This window comes from Mustela putorius, unplaced genomic scaffold (genome assembly GCF_011764305.1).
Source record: "Mustela putorius furo isolate JIRA1106 unplaced genomic scaffold, ASM1176430v1.1 tig00537227_pilon_pilon_pilon, whole genome shotgun sequence".
Taxonomy (NCBI): Eukaryota; Metazoa; Chordata; class Mammalia; order Carnivora; family Mustelidae; genus Mustela; species Mustela putorius.
The window spans coordinates 19,297,575-19,317,250 of NW_025422368.1; the positions used below are offsets into that span (position 1 = coordinate 19,297,575).

At 34.9% G+C, this 19,676-nt stretch overlaps 1 protein-coding gene across 22 annotated transcripts in view; it reads right to left on the reverse strand.

Moving 5' to 3' along the window:
- Window positions 1–3,093: 3,093 nt before the first annotated feature.
- C2CD5 (C2 calcium dependent domain containing 5) overlaps window positions 3,094–19,676 on the reverse strand; it is a 98,020-nt gene continuing 81,437 nt past the window's right edge. For 9 of the 22 annotated variants that reach the window (XM_013047563.2, XM_004775981.3, XM_004775980.3 and 6 more), the window contains 5 exons: window positions 10,713–10,763; window positions 9,720–9,821; window positions 8,209–8,399; window positions 5,272–5,418; window positions 3,094–4,401 (listed from right to left, as the gene is read on the reverse strand). In XM_013047563.2, the coding sequence (XP_012903017.1) occupies window positions 4,270–4,401; window positions 5,272–5,418; window positions 8,209–8,399; window positions 9,720–9,821; window positions 10,713–10,763 (623 nt within the window). In that variant the 3' untranslated portion in view covers window positions 3,094–4,269. The remainder of the gene's footprint in view (window positions 4,402–5,271; window positions 5,419–8,208; window positions 8,400–9,719; window positions 9,822–10,712; window positions 10,764–19,676) is intronic. The other 13 variants (XM_045073443.1, XM_045073442.1, XM_045073446.1 and 10 more) reach the window with 4 other exon arrangements.

The window sequence follows — 19,676 nt, forward strand, 5'->3', positions numbered from 1 at the left end:
GTAAGGTGATATAGTCACAGGTTCTAAAAATTAGGCTGCGGACGTCTTCGAGGGGGTGGGATTATTCTGCCTACCATAGATACATTGGTGGGGTTTTTGTTTCAAAGATTTTTTATTTTTAAGTAATCTCCACACTCAACGTGGGGCCCAAACCCACAACCCCAAGATCAAGACTCATACACTCCACCAACTGAACTAGCCAGACACCCCTGGGTTTTTTTAATATTTAAAAATCTAATCTTAAAAATTTGACTTTCCTACTGCGGAAAAGGCAAATTTTTAGGATAGCATTTACCTGATCATTCCTAACCTCTACTTCAGCCTGGTTCTTTATTCTCCTCCATTGATTCAAGTCGGGGTCAGTGAAGGGATTTCAACGTTTCAATAAACTTTCTGAATAAGTATGCAGAATATCAAGGATTTGCTTATTTCTCTGGGGAAAAGTTCCAGAGTTTAGATCAGATTCTCAAAGTACTCTGTGAAAAATCCTCCTCTGGAGAAAAAGAAACTATTAAACTGTTTGTAAATAAATGTGTTACTTTCATATCACATACATTTTCATGCCTCCTCACCTTTATGCATCTTGTTCCCTGAAATTGGGTGGTGTAGTAGAAAGGTTTAGGCTTTGGATCTCCCTCAGGTATCTGACTCAAGCTAAGACTGGCATTTATCTGGTAAGAAATAAGTTTGGTGAGGAGCCATTGAGATGAGAGCAATTCAGGACATGTTTGGTGAACCTTCAAGGTAACCAAAAAATCAAGGGGAGATCATCTTAATTAAGGGAATCTAAGAAAGAAAAGATAGTCATAGTCATATTGTTCATAATAAAATTAAATGTTTGGATATGATAAAAAGGTAAAATAAACTATGTTGGTGGACAACAAAATAAGGGGAAACTTTGTCACACACATGGCAAATTATCAACAAGAAAAGGAAAACTCCAAAGAATAGGAATTCAGTTTTCACCGAAAAGTGCTAACTGAATTTTAAAAATCACTCTAGTCATAACAGACAAAAGTGTTGTCCACATGTAGTTGCACCGAAATCATTACACTAAGTGAAAGTTGTCAAGCACAAGATCCTGGAGCACCCAGGTGGCTCAGTCAGTTAAGTGGCTGCCTTTGGTTCAGATCGTGATCCCAGGATCCTGGAATCAAGTTCCACGCAGGGCCCCTGCTTCTCCCACTCCCCCCACCTTCTCATGTTCTCTCTTTTGTGCTGTCTCTCTCTCAAATAAATAAAATCTTTTTTTTAAGATTTTATTTATAGAAAGAGAGCATACATAGGGGGAATGGCAGAGGGAGAAGCAGACTCCCCACTGAGCCAGGAGTCTGATGAGGACTCGAACCCAGGATTTCGAGATTATGATCTGAGCCAAAGGCAGGCCCTCAACCAACTGAGCCACCTGGGTGTCCCTCAAATAAAATCTGTAAAAACAAAACAAAACAACAACAAAACACAAGATCCCATTTACAGGACAGAAGGGAAACCTCCTGGGGTGATGGAAATGTGTTTTAATGTATGTCCATGTGTGTGTGTGTGAGAGAGAGAGAGAGATAAATGTTCTCTTGTGTGATGGGAATGTTCTTTACCTTGGTTACACAACTGAAGCCATTTGTCATAGCCCCTTGAACTGTACATCGATTAATTTTATCAATTGTAAATTAGAACTCTTTAGAAGATTAATGGAGATGTGATGGAAAAGAGAAGAAAGCCAGGCCAAAAGATAAAAAAAAATAAAGCCATTCTTTTTAAAATTGTGTATATGATCCCATCTATACATTAATCAAAATTGCAATGTAATACTGCAATCCAGTACTTGTGTCATTGACATACAAAGGGCAGAGGAGTTGGAAGCCAGACGGCAATGGATTCGGAAAGAGGAGGAGGTAGAAGTGGGATGGTGCAGTTAACAAATCTAACATTGGTTAAGTTTTGTAGCTGACCCTTGGGGCAGCAATAACGAATGAGAGAGATACATATGAGGCATGTTATAAATACTAAAATTGGCCTCAGTGTTTCCAAAAGAGTGAGTACTAAGTCCCAGCACATCTGTAAAAATGATCGTTTTTTGAGGGAATCCACACAAAGGAATAAGCAGTAGCGTTTGGGGTATAGGGCAACATGAACTTTTCTGGAAGGAGCCCCTCTTGGCCTGGGCTAATTATGCTTCAAAGGTAGAGCACATGAGCAAATGGCTCATGTGAGCCAACAGAGCAAGCCTGAGTAATTAAGGAAATTCCAGCTTTTTTTAGAAATCAGCCCAGGCCTCTGTTAAGTATACAATTGTTCATACCAAATGGAGCTAATGCCACCCAGCTACTTTAATGTTCAAGAATTAGTAATAATGTTTGGGGTGCCTGGGTGACTCAGTCTGCTATGCATCTGACTTTGGCTCAGTCATCATTTCAGGATCCTGGGATCCAGTCCTGGATCAGGCTCCTTGCTCAGCAAGGAGTCAGTCTCCTCCGCCCTCTGCCTGCTGCTGCCCCTCCTTGTGCTCTCTGACAAAAAAATAAAATCATTAAAATATATATATAGTTATTTATTATACTACCTGGTATATAGTAAGCATTCAGTAAGCATTAGCAATTGTTTTAGTGTGTGAGTGCGGGTATATACATATATACATACGTATATCTGTATACACACGAACGTATATATGTATATATACACACACAAGACATAAACATATATATATACATATATAAACATACATATATATACACCACACATATATGTATAGTATGTATAGTGTGTGTACACACACACACACACACACACACAGCACAGTTTACAACTTACTTGTGTAGCCACTGAAAACGAGCTCCATGATCATAGGAACTTGTGTGTTTTGTTCACTGTCTAAAACTGTGCCCTGGGATCTAATATCTAGTAGGCATACAGTAGTTGTTGAATGTGAATACATTCAATGTGAATTCACAATGTGAATACCTACCTACCAAAGACAATGAAAGTGCCGCAAGGATTAGGAGCTGCCCAACAGATGTTTGCTGACTGCAGGAATGAATGGAGGTGATCGGATGGCAGTACTACACCACACAAAGTAGGCAAAGAAGAGATTCGGGAATATTCCAGTTTATAAACTTTTTATTTAAAAAATAAAATTATAAACAAAATACAGAAAAATATTGACACCTGTGATAACAAGGAAATGACTCCTAATCTTTACGGTGGTTTGTTATCCTGAAAGAGCAAAATCATAAGTCTTATAAAGAAATTTTATTGTGCAAAGGAGGAATGTACTTTTTAAGGTTCATTTATAATAGGTATTTGGCATTGACAGAAAAAGTATTTCTATGTATACATTCAACACTTTGCAGCATATTTACATTCAAGTTACATTTCCAAATTCTATGCCAAATACAATCTAACTAACCATCAAAAATCCCTAAGATGTAACTCTGTTTATTTGGTAGGAGTGCAGTATGATTCTATTAGAAATAATTTTATGCTCCTACTAGATCAATCATACTTTCACTATGTCAACAAAAGTTCTTTCCAGTTGAAGCCAAGCCTCTTCTAGACAAATTAAACACTAACGAAATTTGGCCAGTTACAAGATTACATAGATTTTTCCTCCCTCCTTACAGACATTAATAAAACTTTCAATGGAAGGGCACTGGCTCTAATAAATTACTTTTTTTTTTTTACAGCAGTTAGGACAGAGTATGGATACAAGCTGCAGAATTTTAACTTGTTTTTAAAAGATGGCTTCCTTTCAGTTGTTACCGAATTCCAAATTCAGTTGTTCTCAAAATAAAACACATTAGGAAACCCACATAGTGTTTTTAAAACTTTTCTCCATTTTCTCACATTCCTCAAATCAGATTTTTAATGCATTGACAATTTGTAAATTTCTTGCTTAGTTTCTCTCAATTACATTAGGATAGCTATTACAATTTCTTGATAATCTCACCATTTTGTTTCAAAGTATGATTTTATTAAAGTCAACATAAACTACAAGTAACTTCCATCTCTGCTAAGTTCTCTGAGAAATCTACCCAAATTTAATGAGGAGTTGAGATCCCATGGGGCCTGACAAGGACTGGCAAACAAAACATCAAGATTTTAAAATTCTCATGCCTCCTAGAAATTCCAGACAAATCAAATCTACTCATAATGTACCATTCCTTTCTTAATTATCTCAAATTAAGTTCATTTTTAAAAATCCAGTAAGATAATTAAGGAAAAAACAATGGTGACAGATGAATTTCATTTAGTTGAGTTCTTCCTTTCTGCTTTACTTCAGGTTGTAACTTCTCCTCCAGGACATGATGGCTGGCAGTTGGCAGTAGGCTGCTGAGTTGACAGCACTTCTAATTCGGATTCACGAACAAAAACCACTGCATCACCACTTACATTTATAAGACACTGTGCCTATACAAACAACAGGAAATGTCCAATCACCAACTCACAGATATGCTCATGGTTTTAGGCTATTTTAGGGGTGCTACATAGCTGAAAAAGCACAAGCTTTTAAGTCACTTCGAAAAGGTAGACAATAGAAAAATGAACAAAGGGGAAAAAAAAGAAGGTAATTCATAAGAAAGGAAATTCAAAAAAACCCCATTGATAATTTTAATTTTTAAAGGAAACTTTAACAATTCAAAGTAAGCTATTATATGAAAAATACTGATAAAAGAAATTTATTCTAAAATTAATCCTAAGCAACAATTCTTTGCCCCCACTAACAGAATTATTTTTGAGGAATAATAATTGGGACATACTCTTCACCACTATGGTAGTTAGAACTGGACAGATCACAGTCCAAACTAAAGGGTGTCTTCCACAGTAACTTAGGAGCAAAACTTCCAAAGGTATTTAAGAATACCCAGGATATGGGGGCACCTGGGTGGTTCAGTGGGTTAAAGCCTCTGTCTTTGGCTCAGGTCATGATCCCAGGGTCCTGAGGTCGGGCCCCTCATTGGGCTCTCTGTTCAGCAGGGAGCCTGCTTCCTCCTCTCTCTCTCTGCCTGCCTCTCTGCCTATTTGTGATCTCTGTCTGTCAAATAAAAAAATAAAAAAAATAAAAACCTTTAAAAAAAAAAAGAATACCCAGGATATGAAAACAGCATCTGATCTATATATGACCGTACTTATCAATACATTTGTTAAAACATGTTTTAAGCATCTAGAATCAAAAAGTTCTGAAGACCAGTTCTCTTTGGTGGTGGGTGGGGCGACAGTAGGAGATGGGAAAGCCACGGGGGAAATCCTCACTTATAGAAGTTTGTAACTGCATCTCACCTGGTTTTTATTTGGATTCTCCATGAAGACACACTGCTTCATTATGTAGGAGACAACAGCATTCCCTCCTAACGCAGCAACATGAGCTCTCACCATTGCAAACACTTCAGCAATAAAAGCATGGAGAAAACCACTGACTCCTCCTTCCTAGCAAGTAATACACAAGAAAATCTAACTGTATGCATGAATTTATACAAAATGCCAAATTATACTAAAACATCTTAAATGATCTTAATATAATAGGTGATCATTTTAATTTCCCTTGCAACAGGATTTGTTGCATGAATGAACAAACAAACCTTCACTGAACATGTCTGTGATAGGGATTATCCCTTTACTTTACAGATGATGAAAGTGATGTCAGAAAATGTGTCACATGCCCATGACTATGACCACATAGCTAATAAAAAATGGCAGAGCAAGAATTCAAACTTTCTCCAATTCCAATATCTCCATCAAATCATTCCTATCACTCACAGAAACTGATGGTAAATATAACCAATAAACTTGTCTGCTTGCTGTATCTCCCATTCCGAAGCATGTTCCAACTACACTTGCCTTTTTACCAGTTTCTCAAACCTATCAAGCACTTTTCCTGCCTCAGATTCTTTGTGCAGGGTAAGTCCCTGATGGATCCTCACCCAATTTTCCAGGATAATTCTTACTCAATTCCTCAGGTCCCTGTTTATATGTAATTTCCTCAGGGAAACATTCCCTAACTCTCAGACCTAAATTAAGTTCCCCCTGTTATATCCTCTGATAGCCTCTGTTGTATTTCTTTATATTACTTATTATCACTAGTAATTATACATTAGTTAATGATTACTTGTTGAATGTTCACCAGGCTCCACTCCTCTAGACTGTAAATTCCATCAGGTCAGAGACCGCCATCTGTTTTGCTCGTAACTCTTTGCTAACACCTAGTTCAACAGGTGCACACACTGAGCATTCCATACATATTTGTTAGGGAATGAAATCCAGTAGGTTATGGAAGGTTTTCAGTGTTCAAAGATAAAACAGAAACCAAAGTCTAACTGAGAGCCTAAAATACTTTAGAACCTAAGTTTTCCGCAAATTCTACTGCAGCTTTTACACAGTCTAGGAATAAATTTCAAACTTTAAATTGGAAGTTAAGGGCAAAATTTAATGCACTGTTAGAAAAAACATTTGACCAGAACACACCTTATTAAAAAGCCAGAGAGAGGTAGCTATCTAAAGGTAGCTCTCTTTGTAGTTAAGGAATTGAGTATTTCAGCCTACCTCCTACTCAGTTCACAGCTCAGTACATTTTTTTTTTCTTTTACTTGTATTTGGTTTACTCCTGTCTTTTAAACTTCAAAATTCTGATGGCAGAGTAACAGAAACTACGGAGGGGTAATTCTTAAAAGATTACATAATTGAAAGCAAGTAACAACTTAGCAAACAATGAATACATTTGGGATATTATGCCATCCAGTTAATATTACAAATTTCTGTTGAAGGGAAATCTACTATGAAGCAACATGTTGGGGTATGGCTGCTCAAGTAGTAGAGAAGGCACTTAGGGGATAAAATTTTATGGACTAAAATAATGCAATATCCATGTACTATTAAGAGCAACTGAAAAGTTAATTCACCAATCTATACCAGCTTCTCACACTCAACTTTCCTTGTCAGACTTAAATGGGCTTAAGCGTCACCTAATTTAATTCTATATTAAAGTCTCAAAGGATTTTGAGACTATATTAAGATACTGTCTTCTCCATCTCAACACAATTAGAATATGATTTAAAACTAATTTATCGTAAAGGAAACATCTACCTAATCATTCTGTCAGAAGTCATTCCCTCATTGACACAAAAATACCTATGTCTACTCTGCCAGGCACTGTCCCAGGCAGGTGAGCATGATATTAAAAAAAAAAAACAGTATGAGGGCCAAGGCGCCTGGGTGGCTAGGGGGTTAAGAGTCTGATTTTTGATCCCAGCTCAGGTCTTGATCTCAGGGTCATGAGTTCAAGCCCCGTGTTGGGCTCCACACCCAGCATGGAGCCTACTTGGGAAAAAAAAAAAAAAAATTATGATGGCTATTATTTCTAAGGAAGTATAGAAACGTTAATGGAGAGAAAATGGGAAAAAAGCAGAGTTAAGTCATCTTTATAATGCACACACTCTAAAAAAATACAAACTGCTGAAGAGTTTATTGGGTTTCATACCTATTCAATAAAAAATTTCCCTATTCACAGTATTTGCTCTAGTCTTATTTCATAACATAAGATACAATATAAATACAATTTTTTTCTCGAGTTTAAATTCCTGTGTAATTACAGATATAATAGGCTGACCGTGATTCTTAAATTTGACCACATCAAAACACTGTAACTACTGTTACCCAGTAAGAGGTAAGAATTTGAATAAATGGCATTCTCATGTACTTTTGGAGAGGTGGAAAGAAAACAAGCAGCTTAATTCTTTTTCAGGGGGAAAAAATTATAAACTATCCCCATAGACACCTATCTATAATTTAGTCCCCTATGATTTCTAAATATAAGTCCTTAAAAACTATTATTTAAATATATCTCAGACAAATAACTACTTAAGAAAACTAAGCTGAAATTTCAGGCTGTTTTAAATCTCTAGTCATACATTGATAAATTTACTTGTTTTATTTATCATATAATGAGGATCTGGGATTTCTAATAATAAATGAAATTAAATCCAACATAACTCTTGTGATAATACTAAGTGCTATATGAAATTTGGCAAGTCTAATCTAGAATCAATCCATACAGGTTATTGGGAAAAAAAAAAGTTGTATGTATGTGCATGAGTGTTGTGATTACTTTGGCAAAAAATAATAAATCGAAATTGTAATAACAATCTGAAATAACAATCTGAAGACAGTTTGTTACTACTGTCTTTAATCAGAAAATTCACAAAAACAATGTTGTAAAATTACCTCACGAAGAGAAGTGGTTTCCCGAATAAAAAACATGTTAATTATCCCAAGATATTTAGTTATTTTCGCTCCAGGAATAAAAGAAAGAGGTGTCATCTTAACAACCCCAACTGTAGAATTTGCACAAGGTGGAGCTGAACGGTTCCGGAAATTTCCTTCACCCATAGGACTTGCTTTTTCAACTGTCACAGCTAAATTTGGAGAAAGAAGAAAAAACATTAAGATCGGGTGTTGGTAACTCAATTATTCCCTAAGGTTTCCAAGTAAGTGGTGACAACATTCAGCTGTCTGTGAGGCTAAGCAATGTCATGAAAGTAAAGAAATTATCATGCACTGCATGCAATTAAAAAGAGAGAGAAAGAAAAACTTAAGAGGAAATGCTGGAATGGAATTCTTTTGGAAGAAAAATGGCATTCCTGCAAAAGAAAATGTTGATGCGGTGCAGCTACACACACAATGATCGTTATAAAGTGAAGAAAAAGAAAAAGCGGTAGAGCATTAAAAATTATCTGCTGTAGGAACAAATTATTACAAAGAGAGTGTGAAAGTTGTTATATTTCCCAGTGCAGTTTTTTCCATCTTTTTCAGACGACTTCATCATTGTCAACTTGTAGATAAACCTTACATTAACTAGTTGTAATTGGTTTCTTCTGCAAACCATTTTGATCAAACTCACAATTTTAAAAACTTAACAATGACCTTGGCTGTCTCAAAATTGATTGTTTATAAAGTAACATAAATAATAGCTACCACTTAATAAGTAACTACCATAAGCCAGACATACATATGTATATATGTATATATATCTAATCCTTACAACAATCCAGCAATATAGGTATTATTATCCCCATTTTACACGAGGAAACTAAGTCTCAGAGAAGTTAAATAGTTTGTCCAAGGTCACACAGCTATTAAAACGACACTTATAGGATCCCAAACCAGATCTGTCTGGTTTCATATCCTGTGATCTTTCCTCCAAAACACCGTTTCCTCCTTTTTAATGTCAATTCTTTCACTCAAATACATTTACCTCCGATTCTACCAGAACACATGGAGTATAAAGAACATGTAGGTAATGATGCTGATTGTAGCAGTGAGATAAGAGTTAGCTATTTTCTACTCAGAAATACCTCATTCTTTTAGCCCTCTGGGTATCACTGTCAGTAAACTAGCAGATGCCATCATTACATGGTAGCTTGGGTCCTGGAAGACCATCTCTTCAATAAGAGAGCTCACAATTTCCTTCCATTCAAGGGACAAAAGTCTCTATACACTTGGAAGAATACCGTCACAAAAAGTAAAATTTTGAAAACACAATTGTACAGTTAAAATGAACAAATCTAAAGGCCCTTTAATAACTTTGGCTAAGTGACCATTAGTATCTGCAGCTTTCACACTCCAGTACGTGATTGATTGGCAATGTTATTGCTGGTTCGTAAGGTCTAGCCTTCACCACTGGGAAATCAGGGATATGCTTCTGAGATCATAATGTGGTAGAAACATCCGCCTACTTGTCTTAATTGATCCGCGCCTTATGGTCTGAGCTTTCAGTTTAATGAGCTCTATCCAGCTGCTGCATCTGTCTGCAAAGGAACTGTAATCAACTGACGTTGCTGAAAACACAGACAGAAAACAAAAGAAAAAACAAAGAAAAAATATGGGTGACGTCTCTTACTCGTCATAACACTCCTTCTGATGATGTAATTTAACTGTAACTTAGAAAAAGAATGGTCCTTTTCAAGTCAGATATGAGAGAGAGTAAAGAGTCAAGCTTTAGACACTGATTTGTCCAAAACCAAGTTCTCAGTTAGCTGGCTGAGCGCTTTTGGTGATGTCATAGTTGTGTGGTTGCTTAGGGAAAACAGAAGCAAAGTCTAACAGAATATCAGTGAAAGGACCATATACTGCTTTAACTAATTTTATTTCCCATTCTTTGTACTTTACAATGTGTTAACTTTATATTTTATGACTTTAATTTATAAGTCAAACTTGGTGAATAATTCACTTCCCTGTTTTTACCCTGAAAATCAGAAAAATAATAAGAATCAAATGCTGAAGAATACATTTTTTAAAAATCACTAGTTGACTTATCTTTCTACCATTCTTTCTACCATCAGTAACAGGAAAGCCAAAAGGTCACTTTGGTCAATATTCTGTTTTCACATCTGATTTTGGCAACAAAGCTTCTGATGACACTGACTGGGGAAGCAAGTAGGAGTCTAACAAGTTCTCCTTTTTCAAAAGAATAGCTTTTGCTATTACTGAGCTAAAAAAATGTTAAAGAGCTAAGATTTTATTTTTAGAAACAGGGAAACTATTAAAATGCTAAAAATGTAAATATTAGTTTAATTAGTATTTTAAAAGATACATTCTAACTACAATAAAGTCACGTTTTGGTGTCTATTCCACTGTCCAGTGCATTTCTACAATGTCTGTATGTTTATGCACCACCACACTAGAATTTCACACCTTTGGTGACTACTTGCTTAATTAGACAAACTCACCTCTCTGTGCAGCTGGTATACCTGAGTTAGAACTTGCACTCTCCAGGTGTTCTAATAAGACAATATGAACAACATTAGCTTGAATGCTAAGTACAAGCCAGTATCTCTTCTTTGCTGTTTGTCAAAACCTCTATGAGCCAGATGAATACAAGGAAATCTTTATGGCTTCATTATAAAAGCAAACCAAATAGAAGTATTTAGGTTTTAAATGCAGTTTCTATTGATTTATGAAAACTAGCTCAGTTAATAAATATCATGCCAAGGAAGTCTACTTGTTACTCTAACACAAGAAGAGTTTCAAAAACATTATAGACAGGAGAAAATATAAACATAGTAACAAATGTTAGTAGGATGAAAACAGGGCAAAAAAACTGAGCACAGAAAAGCATCAATGTATTAGGAAGAAAATCTGAAATGAAACATGGAGAGGGGAAATGTTTGTGTGTGGGAGGTGGGGGTGAGGGGGTCAGTAAGATTAAAAATTATAGACCAGGCAATAACCTATGTCTCAAAGATAAACAAACTGCTTGCTTACTAGCTATAACCCTCCCCCTCTCCCAACTCCCTTTCATTCAAGGACTTTGCTATCAACAGCTCCCTCTGGTGGCATCAACACATCATAGAACTAAAAAGTGTTCCCCACAGACAGAGCTAGATTCCAAACTGGAATCACTCCCTTTCCACTAACACTAACCTTATAAAAGAAGCATCCAGAATTTTCCCTAGTATTTTGTATTTTTATTATACCTGTTTAAAGTATTATACAAATTTGAACAGCACTATTAGAAAAACCTTCATAATCTATTTCTAAAGTTCAGACTCTACGTTAGCATATTTGAATTTTTGTTTCAAAGAATTTTATAACTGAAAGAATAGCGTTGCCAAGTTAGAAATAACTCATAAAAAAACACCAAAAATAACTGCAATCATGCAGTTTTTAAAAAGAATCTATAAATTAAGTAAGTACATATTTTTATCCCTGCTTATTAGTGTGTTAATCTTTTGGTAATATTCTTAAATTAACAAAAGATATGCCTTTTAAAAATAAGATTTGTACAGGTTTCTGCTAATTGGGTGCAATGGGAGTATCTCTCCATACTCCCTCCTCTTCCCATTTTTACCAAGCAAGTGACCACTAACTAATACTGGAAAGTGTACAGTGACTGACATTTCTCTTATAATACAGAGCCATTGAATAAAAAGGGATTACTAGGTAGGATCCACAAAATGACTGTGAGGGTACCATGCTGTGGAAGTGCCTGACCATCATGCCCTCACACTGCAGATCTAGGCAAGAAAACATCCTCCCTGATTCGGGATCCTGAGGAGTTCTGGAAGCCCAGAAGGAGATGGAACCAATAGGAAGGAGACCAGAACAAAACTGACATTCAGAAGCTTACCACATCTCTAATGGGCAGCTAGTTCAGTACTGAAAAAGGCTGTAGTGTGGAAGCTGGGACAGCAAATGCCTACCCAAGCTTAAATATGCCAGGAGAATCCCAGGGCTCTCCTATGTCCTATGCAGTACAGACTCAGGGAGTACAGACTTACAGAAAAATATAGCTGGCATCAGGAATTCTGTGCAAGTTTTTTAAGTGAAGAAACAGGGGGCAAAAAGCTTCAAAAATATGAAAATTACTAAAATGAAACTATCTTCTATATCTCAGTATTATCTGGGTAATATGAAACTCCTCAGTAGCAGCTGTATATAACTTAATGACAAATGTCCACAAAGAACTTAAACATGTAGAAAGTTATCTGTTCTCAACTCTAAATATCAAGTGAAAAAAAAAATTAAGGGACACAGTGATCTATTAAATACTTGCTTTTTAAAAAAGGAAAAAATAAAATATCTTTGCAAAGACAGACAATAAAGCTGGTTGAGGGTAGCTGCCTTTTGAAAAGGCAAATGAACGAAGAAGGGAGCTTCATTTTGAACTATAGGATTTTTTGGTAAGATGGGAATTTTTTACCATGTACATTTATTACTTCCCCACAAAAATGGAAACTTTTTTTTTCCAAAAAAAGTGGGGGGCAACATGGGAAAACGTCTTTTCCCTGCCTCCACATGTAAATGTATTTGAATTAAAATCTGGGGGAAAAAAAAACTTTTAAATTATAGATATTCTTAAGGGAAAGATTAAAATACATCATTTTTTAATCTCATTCAAGGAGAGCAGGTTCATCCAACGTGTTTGCTAGGATCTTAATTTTTCTCTCAGAGAAAAGGCCCAAGATGAGATGGTCCGGGAAACAGTCGAACATCAGCACTTCAGATATTTGAATACTGCAGGTGTCTAATAACCTCAGATTCTCAGTTACTCTGCTCTTCCAATTACAGTTTGGCTTCCAGGATAAAAGTCTTCTCAAAAGAGAAGGTACTGCAGGTATTAGCTGTCTGGTTCAGTGGTAAACTAGTAATTAAGGTGAAAAAGAAATAAACCCATATGTAATCTCTAAGTCAATACTTTTTTTTAAAAAGCATATTTCATATTCAGGATTAGAAATCTTATTAAAATCTTTTGGGCTTTGTTGAAGAGCTAATGCCCACTGTCAGCCATACCTGTATAGAAGAGTTTGAGACAAACCTTTCTTATGTTAGGTTCCCCCCATTCCTGCTGCAGAAAGTCTCATTCAAGCCACACAGCAGCCTACTTCACTTATAATCTCCTTTCCCACTGGATACAAGAAAATTATTATTTTGTCTCATTAAACTGTCCCCCGTAAGTGATAACCCTGTTATCCATAAATGAACAACCCTAGAAAGTGAGAAAGGCAAACAGAACATAAGGTTTTCTTATTCTCTTAGTACCTTCTAACAGTATTTAACAAGCTCTATCAGTGTGGGGAGGGGGACTAGCCTAGGTTAAAAGCAGTTGAGTGGAAATGAGCATACTGATGACCAAAAGAAAACAATGTGGCAAGGATTCTTCCTCCTACAATTATATATGCTCCAGTGCTTCTGAAGTTTGAGGCCTCTCCATTCTTCTAAACAGTCATAACCAATGACAAAGGTATCAGCTGGCTATGATAAAGCTCTATGCCAATCACTAAGTCCTCAGACAACTTGTTCACTTTATGTCATTAGGATTTACAGATCATCTTTGCTCTGAATAATTAAAAAGTATCTGAGATAATCCTATCTGGTCACCTTAAGAATATTACTAAAACTAAAAAAAGTTCCTGAAACTTCTGAAGATTCTGTGGCAGATAAAAATATTAAAATATATGCAATCAGGGGTGTCTGGCTGGCTCAATGGCTAGAGTATACAACTCTTAATCTCGGGTTTGAGTTCAAGCTCCACAATGTGCATGGAGCCTACTAAAGTCTTAAAAAAATGTATGTTTTATTTAGCTATTCAAACATTCTCAGGGTGGGGGGTGGGGGTGCTTGGGTTGCTCAGCTGGTTAAGTGCCTGCCTTCTGCTCCAGTAGTGATTTCAGGTTTCCTGGGATTCAGCCCCAAGCCAGGCTCCCTGCTCAGTAGACAGTCCGCTTCTCTCTCCCTATGTCCCCTGCTCATGCTCTCTCTTGCTCGCTCTTTCTCAAATAAATAAATAAATCTTTAAAAAAATAAAATAAAATAAAATGTTAAAAAAAAATAGACAGGGGCTCCTGGGTTAAGCATGGTCTCTCTCAAATAAACAAAATCTTTTAAAATTTTTTTTAAAAACATTCTTGGGTTTTTTATTTTAAACTTTTGAAAAAGATTTTATTTATTTTCAAGAGAGAGAGAGTACATGCTCATGCATGGGGGGAATGGGGCAGGAGAGGGAAAGAATCTCAAGCAGCCTCACTGAGCATGGAGCCCAACATGAAGAAGGATCCCAGGACCCTGAGATCATGACCTGAGTTGAAACCAAGAGTCAGACGCTTAACCGACTGAGCCACCCACGTGTCCCTAAACATTCTCAGTTTTACGTTATTATGATCAAAATTTGTTTTATATTTCCTTTGGCATTTCCATCAATCTATGATGCACTGATTAGCTATGTCCTGTAACTATAAAATCTGGCCTAACAACGGAGTTATGTGTGTATGTAGTTATGTGTATAAACACTATGTATAAATCTTGTCCATAATGGTATTCAAATATTGGTGGAGTGATAATTGCCATATGAGAGCTAAAAATTATTAAAGCATAGAAAAAAACGTAAAGAGCTTCAAAGTAGATAGTCCACTAAGAGGAAAAACTCAACCACCATTACGATACATACATTAGACGACAAACACAAATAGCTTCTCTATTCACATCATTAAAGCTTCCAGCTAAAGGTGTACAACAGCCTACACCACTATTCTTCAAACCCCATCTTCTGTTTTCCTGCCTTTGTTTCCAGGCATTCAGTTCTCCCCTCTCCCCCACCCTTCAGATCTTCTCTTCCAAATAACACCTACTTTCATTAGTAACCCAATTCAATTTTCTTTGCTCCTTACTCCCTTTTCCTCAGACTCTGGATTTCACTGAACTTAAGCTGCCTCGAAGAAGCAAAGATCCTTATCCCTACACTTCTCCATCAGTTCTCTCTTTCCTTCCTCCCCATGTCTCAGATAAGTTTCTCATAAGTTTTCCACTCTGCTTTCTATTTTCCCTTCAATCTCCTTCCCCTCAATATCTCTCTCCTTTCAGGACTTCCCACTAATTGTTGGGGCCATCAATAACATGGAGAACTTCAATATTTTTTATTTTTGCTACCAGTTGGTCATAATGATATAATACATTTTAAAAAGAGAGAAATAACAGACATGCAATGAATTGTTAATACATAAAGATATTTTTAGTTAGTGCAAAGAATTGTGTAATAGTTTTAAGAATTTAGAACCATTCATTGGCAGGATAAAATAAAAGCTAACTTTTGTAGTTTTCATAGGTTTATATTTCTAATCACTAGTTTTAAAAAAATGTAAGGCAAGTCATTAAAAGTAAAAAATTAAACTACCTTTTAGAATCAAATTTGGCTTAACAAAAATAACCCTTATAGCCTCAATAAAAATAAAAATTTAAAAAACTTCAAATGTGATACCTAATTATGGAATATAATGTATTGAGGATTTTATTTTTATACTGAAATCCAGAATGTGACCTATGCTTGTCACATTAATTGGCAGCTGCTTAATGAAAAGAGTACTCCTGCCAGCCTATAGCTTATGCCATTAAACATGAGGCTATCACTTCAGCATAAAGCAAAATGAAAGCAGGAACAAGGTAGGTATAAAAGATTTTTCTTCCATAAAATTTCATCCAAAAGTAAATAAAAACTAAATTGACCTAATCTTTTTAAAGGCCTAACCTCTCAGAATTTGAATGAAAACTATTACCCTATTATAAACTTATTAAGTACTTGAGATATATTTCTAGTGGCACATGATTCACATACATTTCCCTAAGATCTTAAGCCTCACAGCATGGTATTTAAGATATTGAGATTTAGGTCTTTAGACATGTATCAAAAATAATATGCTAACCTTCTATAAAAACTACATGTATAAAATTTTTGAGATCAACTATAATCTGTAAAACAAATCTTATTTTTTTTTTTACTTTTCACCCCAATTACTGTCCCTCAGATTCTCCATTTTTACTGAATGTGTTCCATCCCTTTATAACATTTTTAAAGTCTCTTAAAGCCATTTCAGAGTAAAGTAGTAAATACTCAGAGAACTAAAGTATACACACTATTGATGAGGAAAAAACATCATGGGAGTGATATAAAAAACTTGTTATACCATCCTTTTTTTCTTAATACAGCTTCATATAAGTATTTACATTGATGCCAATCATCTATGTTCCTAATAGTATTCATCAAGAATTTTGATGACCTTCACATAATTTCCTGGAAGAAATTATTCAGGCTCAGCATCTTTTAATATTCAAGTCAGAAAAATCAAATACTTAGAGCAAGGTAACCAAACCAACCATATATCAAACAAATATTTTGTTACCTTGAGAAACAAAACTAAGTTTAACAAAGGATGAAAGGAAAAATTTGAACATGGATGGACAATTCAGGCCCAGGCTTACTCTACTCAGTGAATTAGGATACATGTAATTGAAACATCTTTTTTCACATAATATTCATTCATTTTCAGTAACATAAAAAGAGAATTATCAGAAAGGTTTATCTACAAGTTAAAAGATGGAAGTATTAATAAATTACTGTGCATACCTCTTGAAACTACTCTGTCAACATAAAATAAAAAAATTTTTAATAAATTGCCATATCTGTAATAACATGAAAAATAGGATTCAAAGTTTTCAAAATTAAAAAATAAAAAAGAGAAAAGCTCCATCAGCTTAGCTAAACTGACCTAACAAAACTATAAAAACTATACAATTATTTACTTATCAATATTAGTAGTTAACTTTTAAGCCTCTTGTGGTTGTATTTCTCTTTATTCCAAGCACTTATTCCTAGCATTTATTCCTAGCACTTTTACCTTCCTCTCTTGCCTGTTACTTCTAAATTGCTACGCTTAACTTTTGCCACATACTTCTATTCTCTATTCAAAACATTCCATGTTATAATGCTCAATTACTACATTCATGTATTACATTCTATGACATTTTTCAGAACCCATCCTATCTTCAAATCTTAAAATATTGCAAAACCCATCCTATCCCCAATCTTCCAAAATATTTTGTTGATAACATTTTCAAGTATATTTAGTATAGCCCATGTCCTCCTGAGAAGACTTGAGAAAGCAAAGATAATAAACAGGCATGCAGCATAAACTACAATTTATACAACTATTTATAAAAAGATACAGGTAAACTATTTAGTGTTTACTGATAATTTTAAAATGTAATATTCAAAAAAAGCACATAGATTTTGCAGTTAAGTACTTAGTATAAAAGGTTTCTATATATTAGTATTAGATGTAATATTATGAAAATGATGATAATGACATCTGATTCAGTGGTTTTCAGACTTTTTGAAACTCGTACAACAAAATCACATATAGAAAATGAATAAATAAAACCATACTGAATCAAAGCTGTTCTAATTCAGAGGTAGGAAGGGGGTCCAGAGATCTAATCTCTCTCTACTCGCCCTCAGCTCCCTTCTCACCCTGCCTTTTTAGAAGGCCACGAGGAACCTCTGAAGAAACCCCATGGTCTGGAGAAGCAGAGCTTAAAAATTACTGGTTTAACAGATTTGAAGCTATTTGGAAATTTTTAATGTAACTTAAACACTACCTTTTGATTTTGATTAATTGGCTTTTGATTTGTTCTTAATAATAGAAACATGTTAATTTTAGAAGAACCATAAACCATAGAAACCCAAGGAATCAGAGAATTTTAAAAGGTAGAGAGAGTCTTAATCTTAATCTTTTCATATTTACCTCATATGAGGAACTGAGGCTTAGTTGGCTTATTAGAAGTTAATTGGCCCAAGTTCTCACACTATCAGTAGCAGAACTGAGAAGAGAATCGAGGTTTGCTACTTTATTAGTCCACATTATGTCCCCTCTCCACATTATAAAGTAAGTTGCAATATTTTAAGCATTGTTCAGATAGGTCTTATTCTACACAAATTCTTCTTTCATTGTTTTTCAGTTCAGAGTATAATTTGTACAAAATAGACTAATGACCTCAACAAGCACTAATTCTAATTAACTTTGAAAACATTTTGAAAGCTAATGCAGAAATTGCAAGGTATCAATATAGATATGGTAAATTTATAGAACTTAAATCTAATCTTCTGCAGAAATCAGTAATGATTAACAAGGTAAAGCTGAGGTAACAGGGGCCCAATATCCATAAATGTATATACCTATATATTAGCAATTGATCAAATCTTTTTGCTATTATTGATTAGATTTTTGGTTTTGATTCTGTTCATATCCCACCCCTTGCTCTGGAGGATAAGGATAAATGAAATGATCTTAAAAGTGATCTGGAATTAACCCTGTGTTAAATATAAGTTTCTGAAAAAAAAAATACAAGTTTCTATATAAAGTAGAAGTTTTTAAAAAATATTCTGTCTAGTCAGTTCTAAGGAAGATTCTACACATTTTTTTTTTTGTTCTGGAAGCTAGATTTAATTTACAAATTGAACTCAAATTATCTTTGGATTTAATTTTTTCCTCTCTGTTTTTTCAAGGAGTTCAACTATGCTAAAATTCTCTATGGAGTTCTAAATTAGAATTTTAATATAGATTAAAAAAGAAAGTGGACCATAGTTACCATGTTAGAAAGTTCAGAATATAAAAGTAGCTTATATTTCATCTTCAAAATATGAGACAAGATCTATTTACCTAGATAAACAGGGCTTGCACTGATTTAGTAAAGACTCTACTAATATACAATGTGACTATAAAACTATTCTGTATCATAACAAATTTGGTACCAAACTGAGAAGTATAAATCATAAAAAAATTTTCCTTATATTATAAAATATAAATGCTAGAAAAGCCAATTTGGTTTGAAATAACAAATGCATCATTTCTCAGAATTAAAAAATTATGAAAAAACACAAACCACATGTATTATATATGTAATGCTACAAAATAAGGTACAGTAATTCTGAATAATTCAATTATAATTCAAAATTATAAGTAATTCTTATAATACAAATTGTCCTGAAATCAGAAAAGAAAGAAAATACTACCTCCCATTTTTCACCAAAGACTGTACAGATCTAAGTAGATTTGTTGCTATTAAGCTGAGACTATCATTCTGCATTTGAAAATATGGCAGTATCTTTTAAGTACACAACAATGTTCCTCAATAATAAGCAAGACGCTCTAAAGACAGCTCATCCCTTTTTCACTTGTACTATCCCCAACCCAAACCTCTCTCCACATCTTTTTAAAAAGATTTTATTTATTTATTTGACAGGGAGAAAAAGATCACAAGTAGGTAGAGAGGCAGGCAAAGAGGGGGAAACAGGCTCCCAGCTGAGCAGAGAGCCCGATGCAGGGTTCAATCCCAGAACCCTGAGACCATGACCCAAGCAGAAG